We start from the raw sequence: 19,788 nt of genomic DNA, 5'->3' as shown, positions 1-19,788 counted from the left end.
TTGGATAAGCTATTACCAGCAGGAGAGTGGGGCGGGAGGAGGTATTATTTCATGGTCTCTGTGTATATAATGTCTTCTGCAGTTTCCACAGTATGCATCCGATGAAGTGAGCTGTAGCTCACGAATGCTCATGCTCAAATAAATTGGTTAGTCTCTAAGGTGCCACAAGTACTCCTTTTCTTTTTGCGAAACCCATCCAAGTGTTCAAGTGCTACTGTATATATGTTTTGAGTTGCTAAACAATATTGGAAATTTCCATTTGAGCATTAAGTGAAATTACACTATTTTTCAATCCACATCATAAGATTTCTAGGCAGGTGAAACAATCAACACTGAGTGAAAACAATTTGCATCCACCATAATTTATCAAGTAAGAAAAGTAGTAGATATCAGCTGGCCAAATTCTGGCTTTATTTTTGCCCATTACAAAATCTGCATTCAAAATATGGGCATCACGTTATTTATACTCAACAGTATTACTATTTGTAAATGGGCAATAACTGAGGCCTCTTACACCAGAAAAACTGATCAAGGAATTCAGTTAGATATAATCAGAATAATTATGGAAAGACTATGGAAGTGAACCATTTTAAGAGCTCATCTGACATTTTGCCAAAGTTAGATATTGCTGTCAGCTTTATGCTTGACTGACTACAGGCTCTGTTTTGCAAGGTGCTGAGCAGAGCTCACCAAAATAATTGACCAAAAAGGACAAAATTTTCCTGAAAAATGTTGACTTTTTCAACCAGCTCTAGTAGTGCTGAGCACTCAAGAGTGCAAAGGGCTACACAGGACTGTTCAGCGCCTTTCTGGATCAAGCTCTGAGCTATCATCAGACTTCGCTGTCCCTTACCTGTCAGAACAGGGAGTTGACCTGATACTGCGTAAACTTTGGGCATCAGCGTCCGAACTGCTGCTTCTTCCACCTTCGACTTTCACATTGGCAATTTCTCCTTTGGTCACTGCCCTGATGGCCTTCCTGAGGAGCATAAATTTAAAAAAAATAAAACAGGGTGAAAATGTAAAGCACACAACAGTTAAACCAATGTTGCTTTTGTGAGATCTTTCCTGTTAGAAAAGAGAGAAGGCAATGGCTCTGATAGCACCATGCTGTGCTTCTAGTGGATGTGTTTTGAGTATTGCTGAGGTCAAAAATGGAAGAGGCAGTCACAGGTTTAGAAAAAGGCTCACCTATCTCTCTCACTCACATAAATAATAATAGTGCCATGTATATTACAGTAACACTCAAAGCATGCCAGGAGTTGTACCAACACATAAGACGATACAGAGCCAGCCCCAAAGAGCTTAAGAACTAAAAAGGAAAAAAAAACAGAGGCGGAAAGGGGCATGATTAACGCCCTACTCGAACAGCAGGATGATTGTCAAATAATTGCGGCTGAGTTGCGGACAAGACATGGAAAATTCCGGAAAAGTAATAATAGACCTATATTAATTGCAGTAATTTGGAAAAGTCAGAGAAGACCTATTTGTTAAAGAAAAAATTGCTGGAACTATATAAACGCTCAAGTATTACTTTATGCCTTCTAATTTTTTTTTGATAACCATACATTTTGCTGCAACTATATTACAATCTTTAATGTACAGGGCTGACAGCGGGAGCACAGCCAGGCTCCTGCTGTCATCCCCGGGCGGCTGATAAAATTGCAGTGGATGCCTAATATTGTGGGATCTTCAATTCTTGCAATATTGTGAATTAAATAGGGCCTTAGGTATGACATTCAATCAATGTGGTCAGAGTGACAACCTCAGCTAGTAGTAGTTCTGATGGCACGTTAGTTAGTTTGGTTTCCTTTTTATTTGTTGGGGGTGTAATAGGTGGGTAATGAGAAAAGAAAGGAGAGAAGCAAGAAGGGATAAGTTTGCGAGAATGAGAGAAGAATGGGACGATGGCATAAAGTAAAGCAGACAGAAAAGGAGGAGATGATGAAAAGGGGAAGTGGAAGAGTCCTGTGTTGTGACTGGAGCAGAGTTTTATCATTCCCTCCCCCCTCCAAGAGCCCAAGTAAAGATGTCTGGGTGATGTCAGGAATCTGAGGGTCTGAAGCTGGCTCCCGCTGTGGGCTGCTAAGGCACCTTAGTTAAATTTACTGACGGAGACTATACATTATATATTACCTGTGTTGCAATAACAGATGTAATTGTTTCCATGGCTTTTCAAAAAGCTGTGTAAAATGACTCTTGGCAATTGTAGGAAGTGCTTTGCTCTGATCTTCCAGTTATAAGATCAATCTCCCATAATCAGTGACAGAAATATACTGCAGAACTGTTTATCACAGAGGGTGACTTCTTGGTAAGCTAATACTCCTTTTTCCCCCTCTTCTGGCCCTCTTAGATAGCTGCTAGATGCACACTCAGCAAACTGACAGACAGGCCGAGCGTCTTCAAGGAGAGAAGACTGTCCAAGATAAAAGGGATCTCAGAGCTTCTGGAGGTAAGCTACTGTTGACAGCAGATGGAGAATCACTTCCATTTGGCAGCATAGCACTTCCTTGTAGAGAGCTTCCTGCTGCTACGGATGGACTGTACCTGTTCAGAGCACAACCTCTCTCTAAGCACCAGATGGAGGGAGGGTGGGTTTGGATGGTTGGTTCTGCCCCCTGTTCTGAGACAGTAAGTTCAGGAACAGGTACATACATATGAACGGGCAAAAGGCCACCAAATTGTCTTGGCCACCAAGGTGCCACCAGGATTATTGTTGCCTTGTCTTCCTTTGACCTTCTTGAAGACATGGGATAATAGATATATATTAGCGGACCTGACCACTGTACCAGAAAGGCATTCTCCTGGAGTTACGCCTATGGGTACTCAGGAGCTGTAGGCATTTCTAGTTTGCTTGGGTTGTAAAGAGGTCCCGCAATGGGAAACCCCACTGCCAGAAAATGTACTGCATCACAGAAGAATGGAGCTCCCACTTGTAATCCTGGTGGAAATACCTGCTTAGGTTGTCTGCTAAGGTGTCCATTCCTTCCAGGAGGTGTGCTGCTAAGGAGGTTATCCAATGCCAGATCCACCAGTTCCAGAGCATGACTGCTTCCATGCCGAGGGGCAGACTTTGTTTCTTCCTGTTTGTTTATACAAAATACAGTAGTCATGTTGTCTGACATCATTTAGACATGTGTGGACTGGATGAAGGGTAGGAACCTCTTGTATGCTTCATGCACTCCTGAGAAGTCTGATGCATAGTTTGGATTCTTGCAGAGTCCAGGATCCCTGAGCAATATAGTCCTCCAGGTGCACTCCCCAGCCCAGAAGAGAAGCATCCGTTATGAGTGTCTTTGTGGGTGGTGATGGGGGGAACATAGGAACCCCTATGAAAACAGTCTCTTTCGTTTCCCACAAAGTGAGAGATGTGAGGATGTTTGGAGGAAGTGAAACTCCTTTGTCCAGGGCAGCTGTGCTTGGCAGCCTCGATTGTCCATAACCATGCCAGGAGGCAACAGAGGTGGAGCCTCACAAAGGATGTCACTTAGGTGCAGGCAACCACGTGACCTAGAGGGACCATGTCGGACAGGACTGCCATCTGGGGGCTGAGTCAGAGCTGGGTGATGATGTCCCTGATGTCTGAGTCAGAGCTGGGTGATGATGTGGACTCCGTCCAGTGGTAAGTATGCTTTGGGTATGTAAGTATGCTCTAGATTTCACTAAGAAGCCGATGGGGAAAACTCTGTAGTGAAAGTGATCGTGGTGCACCGTAAAGCGCGGGCCTCGCTTGTGAGCTGGATGAATGTCTATATGAAAATATGCATCCTCCAAATCAAGGGCCACAAGTCAGTCACCTTCATTTAGGGATGGGATTATTGAGGCCAAGGTGCTCATCCTGAATTTTGAATGGCGTATAAAGACATCAGTTTGTCTGAGGTCCAGGATTGGTCTCCAGACCTTCTTCCTTTTGGGTACAAGGAAATATCTTGAACAACAACCCTTGTCCCTATGTTGAGAAGGCATAAACTCTACTGCCCACAGCGGAATTAAAGAGTTCACCTCCTGTTTGAGAGACCTCTTGTGAAGAGGGCTGGGGAGGGGCATTTTGGAGAAGGAGTAGAAAAGAGTTCTATGGTGAGGCCTATCAAGATTTTCTCTAGGACCCCTCTGTCCAATGTGATATGGTGCCACTTTGGAAGGGAATGGGACAGGCATCCCATCAAAATACCTTTTCCACGGGAGGCTGGGATTGAAGAGGGGAAAGTAGTGGTGCACTGTGACTGCCATGCTGTACATGTGTCACTTCCTAGGGAGCTCAAAGGCCCTTTGATCATAGATGGGCTGAGAGCCAGGACAGTGTCTATGAGTTCCTCCTGTGCACCAGGATATATATCCCTAAGAAGTGGAGAGCTGCACAAGACTCTTCAAGGGAATGAATCTTTCCCTCGCTGAACAGGTTGTTACCCTTGAAGAGGAGATCTTTTACTGTTGTCTGGACCTCCTTGGGGAATCCTGAGGATTGCAGCCAGGAGGCCTACCTCATCATGACCAATGTTGTCATATCTGCTGCATCAAGCAACGCTTGCAGGGACAATCTATCAACCAATTTCCCCTTCTCAAGGCCTGCCTGGAATTAGAGACCGCACTCCTATAACAGCTTATTAGCTAACTCCAACAACTTGGACATCAATACTTGGTAATTCACTATATGAAATAAAAAGCTAGATGATGAAAAATTCTTTCTGCCAAAGAGATCCAGCCTCTTGGCATCCTTGACTGAAGGGGTGGACCTAGGCTGGTGCAGCATGCTGCCTTCCGTGACAGTCTGGACCATGAAAGAGTTCGGATTTGGGTGAGAGAACAAATATTCTGCCTCTTTGATGGAACAAAGAAATTTTTGTCTGCCCTTTTTGGGAGAGTGGCACAGGTGGCTGGAGTGTACCACACTACCTTAGCAGCTGCCAATATGGCGTCATTACCAGGAAATGCCACCTTGTCCGGAGGATGTCCAGGAGCTTATGAGTTGGATCTTGGACCTCCTCCAGGGGGATCTCACCGGTTTCTGCAATCTTCCTTATGAGGTCTTGTTACTGTCTATAGTCATCTAGTGGCAAGAGTTAGGCTGGTGCCACTCCCTCATCTGGAGAGGAGGAAGAAGAAAGTGCTATCGGTGGATGCAGCGGTACCAGCTGGTCCTCTTCCTCAAAACACTCCTGGGGGGACTCAGGCTCATGGCTTGAAGGTAACCTCTGTTAAAAGCATTGCCCAGTCTGGGACTCTAAAGTAAGGATGCCCGAAGCCTCAGTATGGCTCCTGGCAGGGGATCATACGGATATGGGGGACAGTCCCGTGGGGGATACCACTTGTCCCTATACCAATAATGTGCTCAGTATGAATGTGGAGGCATTCAGGGGGCTCTGAAAGCCCTGTCAGGGCTCATCTCATGCCTCAGGACCATGGGTGGAACCACTGGCCCCAATTCTTGTTCGTCAGTGGAGCTGGGCAACTCCTGTTCCCCTGATGGAGCTGATGGTACCATTTTGCCCTGTGATGTTGTGGCTGGTGGAACGAACCAGCAGCTGATGTACTGAAGGTGTTGGAGCCTCTACACCATGGCTGGTATTCAGAACCAGCAAAGGCCGTGCCATCCTTGTACGGTTGTCCCTGGGCACTACGGGGTCTGAAAGAATCAGTCACTCTGGATTGGTGTAGATCAGAAGGTCGTCAAGAAAGGGATATGCAGGTCTAACGGGTGGAGAGTGTGAGGGTCTCTGATTTCTGGCTGGATCCCCCCCATGCAGTTTTGTGCAAGGCGTCTTCTTGCAGCGTAGTGCAGAAGGTGAATGGTCTCTTCTCTCTTTAGGTGGTGCAGGGATCAGTCACACCCCTTGTATTGATGGTTTCAAAGCACTCAGCTCTCAGTACCATCGGTGCCACATGCTTCCCGTGGGCTATAGACACACTCACACCTGGGTGTGGAGTCTCACTTGGTACCGAGGGTAGGGGAGAAGCAGTCCTCTTCTTAAAGGACTTGTGAGGCAATTTATCCCTCTTCTTACGGGGGTGTTAATCCTTACCCGTCTCCTGCCTCCACTTAGATAATGTCAGGCACTGCGGTTCTCAAACCCAGGCCCATGGGGTTGCCAAACAAAAGCCTTACTCTCCGTGCCACCATACTGCAAGCTGAGATGAGGGAACCACAACTAACGCCCCACCACCAGAGACTACATCCACTGACTCAGCAAGGTCAGATGACTAGCAACAGACTGCTGATTGCACACCACCAGGCATAAAGCTGCCTGTTCCTGTCCCACCTCTTGTCTGAGCAATTAGATGCTAGGCCTGCTTGTGCCCAGACCCCTGAGACCAATTTCCTGCCTCCTTGCCTGATTACTGGTCCTCGTTCCTGTTCCATTAAGTACTCGCAGAGTCAGAACTCCCGCAACTGTCTGGTCCGAGGGGGAAAGAAATGGCAGATTGCACACTTGGAGGAATGTCTGTTTCCTGAGACAGTACAAGCAGCTCTTGTGAAGGTCACTGATTGGGAAGACCTGGGAGCAGGCCAGACAGAGCTAAAAGCCTGGAACCATGGGCATACTAAGAGCCCCAAATGGTAGGAAACCCCTAAGCTTCAAACTATCTACTAACACTAACAGCTAACTAGTAGGGCTGTCAAGCGATTAAAAAATTAATCACTAATAATTGCAAGATTAAAACAATTAATCACACTGTTAATAAAAGAATATCATTTACTTAAATATTTTTGGATCTTTTCTACATTTTCAAATATACCGATTTCAATTACAACACAGAATACAAAGTGTACAGTGCTCACTTTATATTTATTTTTTATTACAAATATTTGTGCTGTAAAAATATTTTTCAATTCACCTCATACAAGTACTGGAAATTCACCTCATATAAGTACTGTAATTCAATCTCTTTATCATGAAAGTTGAATTTACAGATGTAGAATTATGTACAAAAAATAACAGCACTCAAAAATAAAACAATGTAAAACTTTAGAGCCTACAAGTCCACTGAGTCCTACTTCTTGTTCAGCCAATCACTCACACAAACAAGTTTGTTTACATTTGCGGGGAATAACGTTGCCTGCTTCTAGTTTACAATGTCACCTGAAAGTGAGAACAGGCGTTCACATGACATTGTTGTAGCTGGCATCACAAGATATTTACATGCCAGATGTGCTAAAGATTCATATGTCCCTTCATGCTTCAACCACCATTCCAGAGGACATGCGTCCATGCTGATGACAGGTTCTGCTCGATAACGATCCAAAGCAGTGTGGACCGACGCATGTTCATTTTCATTATCTGAGTCAGATGCCACCAGCAGAAGGTTGATTTTCCTTTTTGGTGGTTTGGGTTCTGTAGTTTCCACATCAGAGAGTTGCTCTTTTAAGACTTCTGAAAGCATGCTTCACACTTCGTCCCTCTCAGATTTTGGAAGGCATTTCAGATTCTTAAACCTTGGGTCAGGTGCTATAGCTATCTTTAGAAAGTTCGCATTGATATCTTTTTTATGTTTTGTCAAATCTGCAGTGAAAGTGTTCTTAAAACGAACAACATGCTGGATCATCATCTGAAACTGCTAGAACATGAAATACATGGCAGAACGCGGGTAAAACACAGAGCAGGAGACGTGCTATTCTCCCTCCAAGGAGTTCAGTCACAAATTTAACGAACCCATTATTTTTTTAACGAGCAGCATCAGCATGGACACATGTCCTCCGGAAAGGTGGCCGAAGCACGAAGTGGCCCAACGAATGTTTAGCATATCTGGCATGTGAATACCTTGCAACGCCGGCTACAAAATTGCCATGCAAACGTCTGTTCTCACTTTCAGGTGCCATTGTAAATAAGAAGCGGGCAGCATTATGTCCTGTAAATGTAAACAAACTTGTTTGTCTTAGTGATTGGCTGAACAAGTAGAATTGAGTGGACTTGCAGGATCTAAAGTTTTGCATTGTTTTGTTTCTGAGTGCATTTATGTAACAAAAAATATCTACATTTGTAAGTTGCACTTTCACGATAAAGATTCCATTACGGTACTTGTATGAGGTGAATTGAAAAATACTATTTCTTTTGTTTATAATTTTTACAGTCCAAATATATGTAATACAAATAATAATATAAAGTAAGCACTGTACACTTTGTATTCTGCATTGTAATTGAAATCAATATATTTGAAAATGTAGAAATATATCCCAAAATATTTAATAAATTTAAATTGGTATTCAGTTGTTTAGCAGTGCAATTAAAACTGTGATTAATCAGGATTAATGTTTTAAATCACGATTAATTTTGTTGAGTTAATTGCATGAGTTAACTGCAATTAATCAACAGTCCTACTAACTAGCTAAGATAAAACTATGTACAAGAGAAACAAAACAGTTCATGTGGGAACGCTAGCAAAAGCAGTGGGCACTGGAGGGCTCGGTCTCAGACCATGAGCGGTAGAAATGAAATGGGGAGGTGGTTGGTTCACACCACCCCTTATCCTCTTGGTTTAGAGTACAAGGAGGTGTAAGGCACAGCCATGGACTAACAGACACTGCTATTGAAAAATCTTTCAGCCTTAAGCACATGGAGTGAATGCGCACCCACAGAGAATATACAAAGGGACCAGCACTTAAAGAATAATACTGTGTGCCATACTGGTCACCCCATCTCAAAGAGGATATGACAGAACTAGAGGGGTTCAGAGAAGGATGAGGAGAATGATTAGCGAAATCAACATAGAAATACTCTCATATGGAGACTGAAAAGATTGGGATTGTTTATCCTAGAAAGGAGATGAATAAGAGGGAGTATTATAAAGGTATACAAAATAACAAAAACGTGGCCTAGAGAAAGTAGACTGGGAGCTTCTATTCTCCTTGTCTCCTAACACAAGAACAAGGGGACATTCAATTAAATAATAAGTAAGCAAATTCACAACTGATCAAAGAAAATACTTCTTTGTAATTAGGCTGTGGAACTCATTGCCATAGGAAGCTGTTGAAGCCAAGAATTCAGCAAGATTCAAAAATGAATTGGATATTTACATGGATAACAAGAATGTCCAGAGTTATGAAGACTAATGATAAAATGTTGGAGGAATTATTAATAATTTTATATATTATTATTATTGCAGACCACCTTGTGTCCAGGAATCAGCCAAACTCTAAGTATTAGAGACCACGATAAGGCCTAATGTGAGGGACAGATAACCCAAAAGCTGTCTAGTGAAGGTTTCTTACACTTTGCTCTTGAGTTCCTGCACTGGGCCAAAGTCAGTGACAGGATACCAGATTCTGTAAAGCTTGGGTCTGACCCAATATGACAATTCCCATGTTTTCCTAGCTTTCTCTGCAATAAATCTTTCCCCTTTGGAGATGATTTGTCACTTGAAATATTGACATTTTAACCATAGCAGATTTTCCCATTTGGGGGTGAATTGCAATAAAAAGGGAAGATAAGAAACAGGCATAAATCAGTTCTCTAAACATTTAGTTACTGTGCTACTAAGTGTTCACAACAAAGATGGTAAATGCTCCACTCCACTAAGGAGGCCGATTTTCAAGATACCTTCACCATGGCTATTATCTGCATGAACTGTAATTAAATGCAATTTTTAGTGCCACCGATTCCTTAGGCTGTATCCCCTTCATCTGCATAGGAGTACTCAGAAGCCGCAGCTGCTTCTTTTATCCAACGTTAATGAGGAAAAATCAAGTGAAGTTTTGGATTGATTGTCAGAGGTCCAGTTCACTCCTCTATTCCCTTGACCATCACAGCCCTCATAATTTACATACTCTATATGCTGTAGATGCACCTGCATAGCAATTCAGTCAGTAGTAATTAGCAAACTCTTAACCAAGAGCTTTTCCTATGAAGAGTAACTATAGGATCTATAAAAAGAAAGGAGTACTTGTGGCACCTTAGAGACTAACCAATTTATTTGAGCATGAGCTTTCGTGAGCTGTAGCTAAGGTGCCACAAGTACTCCTTTTCTTTTTGCAAATACAGACTAACACGGCTGTTACTCTGAAACCTATAGGATCTATGTTCCCTGTCAAAATTTGCTCAATTTACCAATAAAAAGTTGTTTTTCTAATTGCAAGCCTGGATAACTCAGCCCACGATCTGAAAGTTAAGCTGAGTTCTGTCCTCCCCATGCATCAATGCCAATTTATGCCCCAATAACAACTATTCAACCCCACCGCACGTGTATCGCTCGTTCTTTACAAACATGAGGGAATGTTCTGGAAACAACGAGGTTGCACAGGTGTCACAGAGGCCATCATATACCCAAGCACCGTTTTTATTTACTGAAGAGGCTTCATGAAAAGAGAACATAGCTTTCAGATCACATGGGGGGGAGGGTCACAGAGCTGGAAGTTAGGGGCAAAACATCATTTTCCTTGTGAACTGAGCTAATTTTATGCGGAAGCCACTCAGAGGAAACAAACATGGAGCTTCAAGGTGCCATTTTTACAGCCATTTTTCAGAGTAGAAGCACACTTAGAAACACTTCAAATTCGAAGTGTTAACCTCTTACCAGGAGGAAAAATCCAATAGTCGCCATTGCCTTTTGCTGCTACCTTGTAGCAAAAGGTAATTATAGCTGCATTTCCTAGGAGACTGCAGTCTAATTATAGCAATTGTTTCAAAGCAGATTGTTTCTAACCCTGGGAGATTTTGGTGTGATCTGCAATACTGGAGACACAGAGAGAAAGAGAGAGAGGGAGACTGGAGAGATTCAAAAGAAAATCTGCTCAGAGGTGCTGTACTCTGAATGATCAGTTTCCAAAGTTCAAGACTTTACCCTAACTTTCTGGGTCCACTGAATATTGATTTCTGCCCACTTGTGGAGGAAGCTGGGGTATCTTGCATTTGCTCTGCATTCTCCTGGGTGTGATCTTTGGCTTGCCCTCCTTCTTTCTTACCAGAAACAGTATCTGAAGGAGAAAAAAAATATTTAGGGAAATAAAGACAAGATATGCCAAGTGTGCATCTGATATAGATAGAATATTGTTTTTAAATTAATAAAAAAACCTGTTCAGACTATCACAAAGCCATTTTTGCATAGCTCAGTTTCTTTTTTAAATAAGAAAGCATCACAAAAGTAACCAGTTTTAGTTTAGTTATTTTAGAACTTTGATGCAGGTGGGTTGTTGTTGGTTTCTTTGTTTGTTTTTCAACATTTTCCTTTGAATTATGCCCCCAACTTTGTTGCTAATTAATAAATTAAATAAATTTAGTGATGGAGGAACATGGAAAAAATACACTTTGCAGTTTATAGCTCTTCCTGTGTTAAGTGAGAGAGCACATTCTCTGCATTAAAAATGTTTTCAACTGGGAGGAAAATGTGGACAAAATGCTTTGGACATTACCTTTTCTTCTCATAATATATCTAACAAAAATATAAATACACAAATACAGTAATATAAACAAAATATACATCTCGATATCTTGCATAAAATAAAGACAGAAAACCAAGAATGCTAGTCATGTGCCAATGGATAATTCTTGAGGTGGCACACATACCAGAAAGGTCAAAATTTTGCCAAGTAGAATATCAGAATTCATAGTAATTTTCTTTTAATAGCAGCCAGCCCTCCTTCTTCCTAAATACACTTAGTCACTGTAAGTTAGCTGCTGAATATGATAAACACTACCTGGAAAACACAGGCTGTACTTAGATGGTGGCATGTGGGTGAAGTGTTAAAATAGTTCATCTGAGAGGAGGGACCTTTGTATTCAGAAATAACTCCTACTCCTTAAACTGGTGACGCTGTAGTGGAGGTGAGACATGCATGCAGCTCTGAGGAATGTAATATGTGCTATCCCCTGTTGGATCAGTGAAGCAGACCACATTATCCACGTGTAAACATGTATGTGCATGTGCAATGGGTATCTAGGTGATGGGAAAGTTAAGATGTTGACTCAGAATAAAGAGGTACAAAGAAGCTGGTATACAGCCTGTGATCTAGCACTTAGCGAGTCTTCCCCCACACAGAATAAGAAAAAAAAAAGTTTAGTACAGTAGAGAATTACAATTTGAGTTCCATGGGGGGGAAAAGAAGTGGCAAAGATGGAAAAATCATGGAGCAGGTCCACACAGAATCAATCCTGAAGCACTTAGAGGAGAGGAAAGTGATCAGGAACAGTCAGCATGGATTCACCAAGGGCAAGTCATGCCTGCCTAATCTAATTGCCTTCTATGATGAGATAACTGGCTCTGTGAATGAGGGGAAAGCAGCGGACGTGTTATTCCTTGACTTTAGCAAAGCTTTTGACACGGTCTCCCACAGTATTCTTGCCAGTAAGTTAAAGAAATATGGGCTGGATGAATGGACTATAAGATGGATAGAAAGCTGGCTAGATCTTCAGGCTCAATGGGTAGTGATCAATGGCTCCATGTCTAGTTGGCAGCTGGTATCAAAGGGAGTGCCCCAAGGGTCGGTCCTTGGGCCGGTTTTATTCAATATCGTCATTAATGATCTGGAGGATGGTGTGGATTGCACCCTCAGCAAGTTTGCAGATGACACTAAACTGGAAGGAGAGGTAGATACGCTGGAGGGTAGGGATAGGATACAGAGGGACCTAGATAAATTAGAGGATTGGGCCAAAAAAAATCTGATGAGGTTCAACAAGGATAAGTGCAGTTAGGACGGAAGAATCCCATGCAGCGCTACAGACTGGGGACCGAATGGCTAGGCAGCAGTTCTGCAGAAAAGGACCTAGGGGCTACAGTGGACAAGAAGCTGGATATGAGTCAACAGTGTGCCCTTGTTGCCAAGAAGGCCAATGGCATTTTGGGATGTATAAGTAGAGGCATTGCCAGAAGATCGAGGGACGTGATCGTTCCCCTCTATTCGACATTGGTGAGGCCTCATCTGGAGTACTGTGTCCAGTTTTGGGCCCCACACTATAAGAAGGATGTGGAAAAATTGGAAAACGTCCAGCAGAGGGCAACAAAAATGATTAGAGGACTGGAACACATGACTTATGAGGAGAGGCTGAGGGAACTGGGATTGTTTAGTCTGCGGAAGAGAAGAATGAGGGGGGACTTGATAGCTGCTTTCAACTACCTGAAAGGGGGTTCCAAAGAGGATGGATCTAGACTGTTCTCAGTGATAGCAGATGACAGAACAAGGAGTAATGGTCTCAAGTTGCAGTGGGGGAGATTTAGGTTGGATATTAGGAAAAACTTTTTCACTAGGAGGGTGGTGAAACCCTGAAATGCATTACCTAGGGAGGTGGTGGAATCGCCTTCCTTTGAAGTTTTTAAGGTCAGGCTTGACAAAGCCCTGTCTGTGATGATTTAGTTGGGGATTGGACTAGATGACCTCCTGAGGTCCCTTCCAACCCTGATATTCTATGATTCTATGATAGTTAATGTTTAGAGGTCAGCGTAATTCATGCTGGAATGTCTGTATGTAAGGATCCAGAAAATGAAATTTGAGAGATCTTGCACTACTGAATAATTTGTCTATGTTTATTTTGGTCAAGATCACATACAAATAGTAAGCTCTTCAGAGTAGAGAGGGTGTTCTTTTCAATGTTCTGTAAAGTATCCAGTACTCTTCAGACCTTAGTTGCAAAATAAAAAAGCTGACTAATACATAATTATTATTCAAATTCAGTGATAATTGGGAATTGTTTAGGAACACTTTACTAGATGCCAAAGAAGCCACAATCAAGGAAGAAGGCCATGTTGGTTAAAAATATCACCGGGTTTAGAAGACAACTATAAAAAATAAAAAAGATTAAGAAATAACAAATGGAAGAAAGGGGAAGTTGATAGTAAGGAATGTAACTGTAGAAAACCGAAGAGGGAACCAAAGGGACACAAGGAGAAATCTATGGCCAGCAGAGTTAAGAACAATAAGGAGTTTTTAAAGTATATTAGAAACACAAAAAGTCCTAACAATAGTATCATTCCATTACTAAATGGAAATGGTAGAATTATCAATAATAATAAAGAAAAGCAAAAAATCTTCAATAAATATTTGTTCTGTATTGTGTGTGTGTGGGGGGAGACTATGTAATCATGTCATATAACACAACACTCTCTCCATTCCACTAGTATCTCGAGAATGTTAAACAGGAGCAACTAAAGTTAGAGAGTTTAAATCAATTTATCAAGATAATTTGCATCCAAAACTTTTAAAAGAGCTGATTGAGGAACTTGATGGACTGTTAGTATTGATTTTCAATAGCTCTTGGAATATCAGGGAAGTTCCAGAAGACCAGAAGAAAGCTAATGTCATGCCAATATTTTAACAAGGTAAACAGGATGACCCGGGTAATTACAGGCTTGACAGTTTGATGTTTATCCCAGGCAAGATAATGAAGCAACTGATATGTGACTTGATTAATGAAGAATTAAAGGAGTGTAATATAATTAATGCCAATCAACATGGATTTATGAAAAATAGATCCTGTCAAACTAACTGGATTTTTTTTTTTAAGAATAAAAGTTTGCTTGATAAAGGTAATAGAGTTGATGTAATAGAGAGACTTCTGTAAGGCATTTGACTTGGTACCACACAACATTTTGTTTAAAAAGCTAGAGTGATACAAAATTAAGATGGCACACATTGAATGGATGAAAAACGGATAGGTTTCAGAATGTAACTGTAAACGGGGAAATCATCATCGAACGAGTATATCTCTAGCGGGGCCCTGCAAGGATTGGTTCTTGGCCCTTATGCTATTTAACACTTCTAGTAATGACCTAGAAGAAAAACATGCAATTATTACTGATAAAGTTTGCAGAGAGAGTGGTAAATAAATGAAGAGAGCAGGTCACTGATACAGAGATATCTGGATTGTTGGTAAGCTGGGTGCAAGCAAACAACGTGTGTGTTAATATGGCTACATATAAATGTATACATCTAGGAACACTGGAAGTAGGCCATACTTACAGGATAGTGACTATTCTGGGAAGCAACAGATCTGAAAAAGATGGGGAGGGGGGTTGCGATAGATAATCAGCTGATCATGCTGTGGCCAAAAGAACTAATGTGATCATGGAATGCATAAACAGGGGAATCTCGTGTAGAAGTACAGAGGTTATTTTACCTCTGTATTTGGCACTGGTGCGACCACTGCTGGAATAGTGGGCATCAGAATTGGTCACAGAATTCAAGAAGGATGTTGATGAGTTGGAGAGGGTTCAGAGAAGAGCCACGATAATGATGAAAGGTTTAGAAAACATACTTTATAGTGATAGACTCAAGGAGTTCAATCTGTTTAGTTTAACAAAAAGAAGGTAAAGAAGTGACTTAATTACAGTCTACACATACCTACATTGGGAACAAATATTTAATAGTGGGCTCTTCAATCTAGCACAGAAAGGTATAATATGATCCAGTGGCTGGCAGTTGAAGCTAGACAAATTCAGAGTGGAAATAAGGTATAAATTTGAACAGTGAGAGTAATTAACCATTAGAACAGTTTACCAAGGGTTGTGGTGGTTTCTCCATCACTGGCAACTTTTAAATCTAGATTAAATGTCTAACAGTTCTGCTCTAGGAATTATTTTGGGGAAGCTCCATGGCCTGTGTTACGCGGGAGGTCGGACTAGATTATCACAATGGTCCCTTCTGGCCTTAGAATCTATTACTCTATTGAAAGTATTGATACAGGCTAGGAGTTCTATAATATGAAGGATAAAACCCACATTGGTAAAACATTTTGACAACTAGGTTAAAATATAAGCCTAAACAGAGAACAACTTTTCTTGTGCATTCTTATTTTTACCTGAGGCTTTGCGTAGGATGGACTGTCTGACAACATCAGTTCCAAGGAGGTTGGATTGCTTGAAGCGCTTTGCCCTCTCTTCAAAAAACCATTCACCTGTCACTATCCTTAGCTGTCTACATGAGAAAGAAACCAAACAAAATGCACACATGAACTGTTCCAACCAGCCAAAACTGTTTCTTAAATCCTCAGGACGTTGTCCACCCAACATGCACACATACAGCTATGGATCACAGTCACACAGTACAAGCTAAAGAATCAAAAATTAGCTTGCAAAGTGTAATATAATAGAATAGATTTGGCAGAAAAATTGTGAAAACTCCCTCCTCCCTAAGTGAAAAATGGCTTTTTGGTTAAATGGAAGCTTGCATAAAAATTGATTTTCATCAAAATTTTCATGGTTTCAGGAAAAACTGGAACCAAAACATTTTTGATCATCAATAGAAGTTAGAAGTTCTTGATTTTGTATTTAGTGTCCAATAAACATTTTCAGTTTTTAATTTACAATGCCTTCCCCTGCCCCAAATGTTTTTTAAGAGATGGGATGAGGGATAGATAGGAGGAGAGGAGAGCAGGGTCAGAAGTGAGGGTGGGGCAGAGAGGAGCAGGAGGCACAGGAAGAGAAGTCTCTACTAGGGCAACCCCCCGCACCCCGGACCCTGTTGTCTGCAGAAGCTCTGCTTTGTTTTCTGCAGAATTGTGGGAAGGTTTGTACTGAATGAGGCAAGGGACTACAGGAAGAGAAAGAAGGGTCTCATGATTAAGGCAGCTGAAGGCTGCCCTGGGGAACTGGATTCTATAGCAGCCTCTGCACAGAGTTCCTGTGTGATGCTGGGCAAGTCACTTAAAACAAATTTTTCACAGGTGTTCCTCATTTTCTGGGTAAGCAATATGAGACCCTGGGGTCTGATTTGCAGCAGTGCTGAGCATTCAACTGAAAGAAATGGAAGCAGTGATTCGAACATGTGTAATGTTAAGTACTCTGAAGAATCAAGCCCTCAGGTATCCAAAATTAATTGGATTTCTGAAAATTGAGGCCTGAACATCAATGTGCTTCAGCTCCCCAATTGTAAAACTGAAAAAATAATATCATCTAATCTCACCAGAGCATTGTGTAAGGTAATCTGATGTCTACACCAGCTGCAAATCACAACCCCAACCGCAATATAGACATCACCATACTGGGTGTCCCTTCGTTCCCAGAGGCCCTGTTTAGTCATATGGGAAAAGCAGTTTGGTGGTCCCATTCTAGCTCACATAACCACCAAAACTGAATCAGATATGCGGTTTCTGCTTAGAAGAGGCCCAACACTGACTGGAAGAGCAGCATTTGGCAGGTCCACACTGAGGCGCGCTAGCAAAACTGTACAATGAAGCTTACCCAGCACCTGCTTGCCACATGCTTGGTTACTGACTGCTACCAGCCCTCATTTTTACAAGGAACAAAGTAGATCAAAACATTTTTAAAGTAAAATAAATAAGCTTGATTTAAAAGGCTGTTTTATCTCATAATTGCTTAATACTAATACTACATACTACATACAAAAGTATTTTATTTTTATTTATGGAAACTGGTTGAAGGGGAAGAAGGAGTTACTCTAGGCTGCATCGAATCTTGAGTGTTGTCATAAATATAAAGGGAAGGGTAAACCCCTTTGAAATCCCTCCTGGCCAGGGGAAAGCTCCTCTCACCTGTAAAGGGTTAAGAAGCTAAAGGTAACCTCGCTGGCACCTGACCAAAATGACCAATGAGGAGACAAGATACTTTCAAAAGCTGGGAGGAGGGAGAGAAACAAAGGGTCTGTCTGTCTGTAGTCTTCTTTGTCTGGGATAGACCAGGAATGGAGTCTTAGAACTTTTAGTAAGTAATCTAGCTAGGTATGTGTTAGATTATGATTTCTTTAAATGGCTGAGAAAAGAATTGTGCTGAATAGAATAACTATTTCTGTCTGTGTATCTTTTTTGTAACTTAAGGTTTTGCCTAGAGGGGTTCTCTATGTTTTTGAATCTAATTACCCTGTAAGATATCTACCATCCTGATTTTACAGGGGGGATTTCTTCATTTCTATTTACTTCTATTTTCTATTAAAAGTCTTCTTGTAAAAAACTGAATGTTTTTTCATTGTTCTCAGATCCAAGGGTTTGGGTCTGTGGTCACCTATGCAAATTGGTGAGGCTTTTTATCCAACATTTCCCAGGAAAGGGGGGGGTGCAAGTGTTGGGAGGATTGTTCATTGTTCTTAAGATCCAAGGGTCTGGGTCTGTAGTCACCTAGGCAAATTGGTGAGGCTTTTTACCAAACCTTGTCCAGGAAGTGGGGTGCAGGGTTTTGGGAAGTATTTGGGGGGAAAGACGCGTCCAAACAGCTCTTCCCCAGTAACCAGTATTAGTTTGGTGGTGGTAGCGGCCATTCCAAGGACCACGGGTGGAATACTTTGTACCTTGGGGAAGTTTTGACCTAAGCTGGTAAAGATAAGCTTAGGAGGTTTTTCATGCAGGTCCCCACATCTGTACCCTAGAGTTCAGAGTGGGGGAGGAACCTTGACATGGTGGCAGCGGTGGGATTAACCTGAAATCATTTTGAGATCCAGTTGAGATTTTTTGAACTAGAAATACAGATTTTAAAAAGGAATTTTTTTTTCCTGTGGCTTTGAAGCAGCTTTGAAACTGAAAGCAGCTTGGGTTTTCCCTGCTTTCTGGCCAAGCAGAGACAAAAGGGGATTATCTTTGTGAATTGCAGGTTTTCTTTGCCTGGAGGCAGGGTACTTAACTCCTGCAGGGAAATTCACAGTCGTCCAACCCAGAGTTTTGTTTTTTTTTTCTTTTCTTCCAAAAAGTAAATAGGGGGGGTGTGCTCTACCCATTTGCCTGGAGACAAAAGTGGCAGGGTGTTTTTTTTAGGATTTTGATTTTTTTTGTTTTACAAGGAGCACAGGTTTGAAAGGGAATTTTTTTTTCTTTGGGCTGGGTAAGCAGGTTTCCAAGTAGTTGGAGGTTTTTTGCTTTAATTTGGGCCCAGAGCAGAGACAAGGGAATTGTCTTTTTCTGTAGGCTGACAATCACTATCAGAGAATAGGTATTCTATTCCAGCACAGCAAAATTTTACAGCCAAGTTTTGTTTGTTTATTTCTAAACCTCGGGTGTAAAGTTAGTTAAAAACAGAGAGGTTAGAATGGCAAAATCCGCGGCTCGACTACAGCTCGAATTAGCCAAATTTCAGGCTGAGGAAAGACAAAGGGAACATGAAAGACAGATAGAACTCATGCGGCTGAAGAAGGAACAAGAAAGGGAGGCAGCGAGAGAAGCAGAACAACACCAAGCGGCTGCTCACAGGAGAGCTATGGAAGCGAGGGACAAAGAACTGGAGGAGAAGGAAAAAGAGAGGAAGTATGTGGAGGAGATGGAGAAGATAAAGGCTCAGCAGAATATCCCAACAAACCCTAGTAATCCTTCTCCAAGTACCACTTCCCATCCCAGAAAGTTCCCCACCTACAAGGCAGGCGATGATACTGAGGCCTTCCTAGAAAACTTCGAAAGGGCCTGCCTTGGGTACAACATCTCTACTGACCAATACATGGTAGAGCTGAGGCCGCAGCTCAGTGGACCCTTAGCTGAGGTGGCAGCTGAAATGCCTAAAGAACACATGAACAAGTATGAACTGTTTAAATCCAAGGCGAGAGTCAGAATGGGGATAACACCCGAGCAGTCTCGTCGGAGGTTCAGAGCCCTAAGGTGGAAACCAGACATGTCATTTACCCGACATGCCTACCACATTGTGAAACATTGGGATGCCTGGATATCAGGAGCAAGTGTTGAATCTCCAGTAAATTTGCCCTTCCTAATGCAAATGGAACAATTCTTAGAGGGTGTTCCTGAGGAAATAGAAAGATACATCCTAGATGGGAAACCCAAAACTGTAATCGAGGCAGGAGAGATTGGAGCCAGATGGGTGGAGGTGGCAGAGAAGAAGAAAACTGGTCGCAGTTGGAGCGGAGACCAGAAGGGACCACCCCAGACCACACCCTATTACCGGGGGCCGCCCAAGGCCCCACCTACCTCCCAAAGAACC

At 42.1% G+C, this 19,788-nt stretch overlaps 1 protein-coding gene across 1 annotated transcript in view; it reads right to left on the bottom strand.

The window, feature by feature from the left end:
* Nucleotides 1–19,788, bottom strand: part of SYTL5 (synaptotagmin like 5) — a 121,507-nt gene that overhangs the window by 59,502 nt on the left and 42,217 nt on the right. The window contains exons 3-5 of the mRNA XM_077807219.1: nucleotides 15,720–15,835; nucleotides 10,774–10,906; nucleotides 854–979 (exon numbers count right to left, since the gene is read on the bottom strand). Coding sequence (XP_077663345.1) covers nucleotides 854–979; nucleotides 10,774–10,906; nucleotides 15,720–15,835 — 375 coding nt within the window. The remainder of the gene's footprint in view (nucleotides 1–853; nucleotides 980–10,773; nucleotides 10,907–15,719; nucleotides 15,836–19,788) is intronic.

The sequence above is a fragment of the Eretmochelys imbricata genome, chromosome 1 (genome assembly GCF_965152235.1).
Source record: "Eretmochelys imbricata isolate rEreImb1 chromosome 1, rEreImb1.hap1, whole genome shotgun sequence".
NCBI lineage: Eukaryota > Metazoa > Chordata > Testudines > Cheloniidae > Eretmochelys > Eretmochelys imbricata.
This window is presented reverse-complemented; position numbering and strand designations above follow the sequence as displayed.